Source organism: Aplysia californica, unplaced genomic scaffold (genome assembly GCF_000002075.1).
Source record: "Aplysia californica isolate F4 #8 unplaced genomic scaffold, AplCal3.0 scaffold00106, whole genome shotgun sequence".
NCBI lineage: Eukaryota > Metazoa > Mollusca > Gastropoda > Aplysiida > Aplysiidae > Aplysia > Aplysia californica.
Window position 1 is genome coordinate 1,476,374 of NW_004797376.1, and position 1,339 is coordinate 1,477,712.

Sequence of the window (1,339 nt, forward strand, 5' to 3'; positions counted from 1 at the left end):
GTGCATACGTGTGTATATGTGTGTTAGTTTGTGCGTGTGTTTGTTAGTGTGTGTGTGTGTGGGTTTGTGTGTTTGTGCGTTCACGAGGGTGTCCAAGTGTGTATGTGTGTGTCAGTGTGTGTAAGTGTGTATGTGTGTGAGTGTGCATAAGTGCGTATGTTTGTGAGTGTGTGTGCGTGTTTGTGCGTGTGTGTGTGTGTGTGTGTGTGCGTGTGTGTGCGTGTGTGTGCGTGCGTGTATGGACGTGTTTGAAGAAAGAGAGGATGTCTGGTGTTGTTTTACCTCGCACAAAAAACACGCCAAACACTTACACACATAGACACAACCATGTACACACACACACACACACACACACACACACACACACACACACACACTCACCACTCACACACACAGAAACACACACACACACACACACACACACATACACACACACACGAATGCATCAACAGTGTCTAATCTGAGAAACGAATCAGACTCCATTAACGTACAAATAACACTTAGGTCCTATTAACATTAATTAACATTGAGGCCCCATCTATACACCATTAACACCGATATCTCATATATTTCATTAACACAGGGGACCCATTTATACATCGTTACCCCATTTTTATACAATTAACACTGAGGCCCAATATATGCCATTAACTGTGTCGACCCATTTATACACCATAAACATTGAGACTCTATTTATATACCTTTATCATTGATGCCCTATTTGTACTACAGAAGCACTGATACTGCACCTTTATATGCTTTTATTAGCGTGGGCCCCATTTATACACCTTTAGCAATGAGGCCCCATTTATATGCATTTACCACTGGGGCCCCATTTATACACTATAAATACAGAAGTCCCATTTATAGACCATTAACATCGATGTCCCATTTATACACCATCAACACTGAAGATCACTGTATACACCTTTAACACTGAGGCCCCATTAACACAAAGGACCATAACATAACATAATTTTAACATTAATTTATTATTTCCACTCATCCCCTCCCATTGAGGCCTCATTAAGGCCAGGATTAGGCCCCCATTAAGGCCCCATTAAGGCCCATTAAGGCCCATTAAGGCACCATTAAGGCAACATAAAATAGGGGTCATAATTAAGGCCGCTCTAAGGCCCAATAGAATAGGGTGCCCTCATTAAGGCCTGTCCCCACAAGTTCCCATCCGACGTTGGTAGTTGTGCAGAAAGTGATCGAACTGTGTTTTCCAATCGACGATGTACCTCGTCTTCCAGGTATGGAACTCTGCCTTCCACTCACGCTCCGCCTCCGAGATGTCAGCTGTAGAGAGGTGAGTGGCGAGGATTTTTTTTTGGGG

At 43.2% G+C, this 1,339-nt stretch overlaps 1 protein-coding gene across 4 annotated transcripts in view; it reads right to left on the reverse strand.

The window, feature by feature from the left end:
- Positions 1 to 975: 975 nt before the first annotated feature.
- The window catches only part of LOC101860246 (acetylcholinesterase-like), a 35,067-nt gene continuing 34,703 nt past the window's right edge, over positions 976 to 1,339 (reverse strand). For 3 of the 4 annotated variants that reach the window (XM_013080925.2, XM_013080924.2, XM_013080927.2), the window contains one exon: positions 976 to 1,302. In XM_013080925.2, the coding sequence (XP_012936379.1) occupies positions 1,160 to 1,302 (143 nt within the window). In that variant the 3' untranslated portion in view covers positions 976 to 1,159. 4 annotated transcript variants of the gene reach the window in all.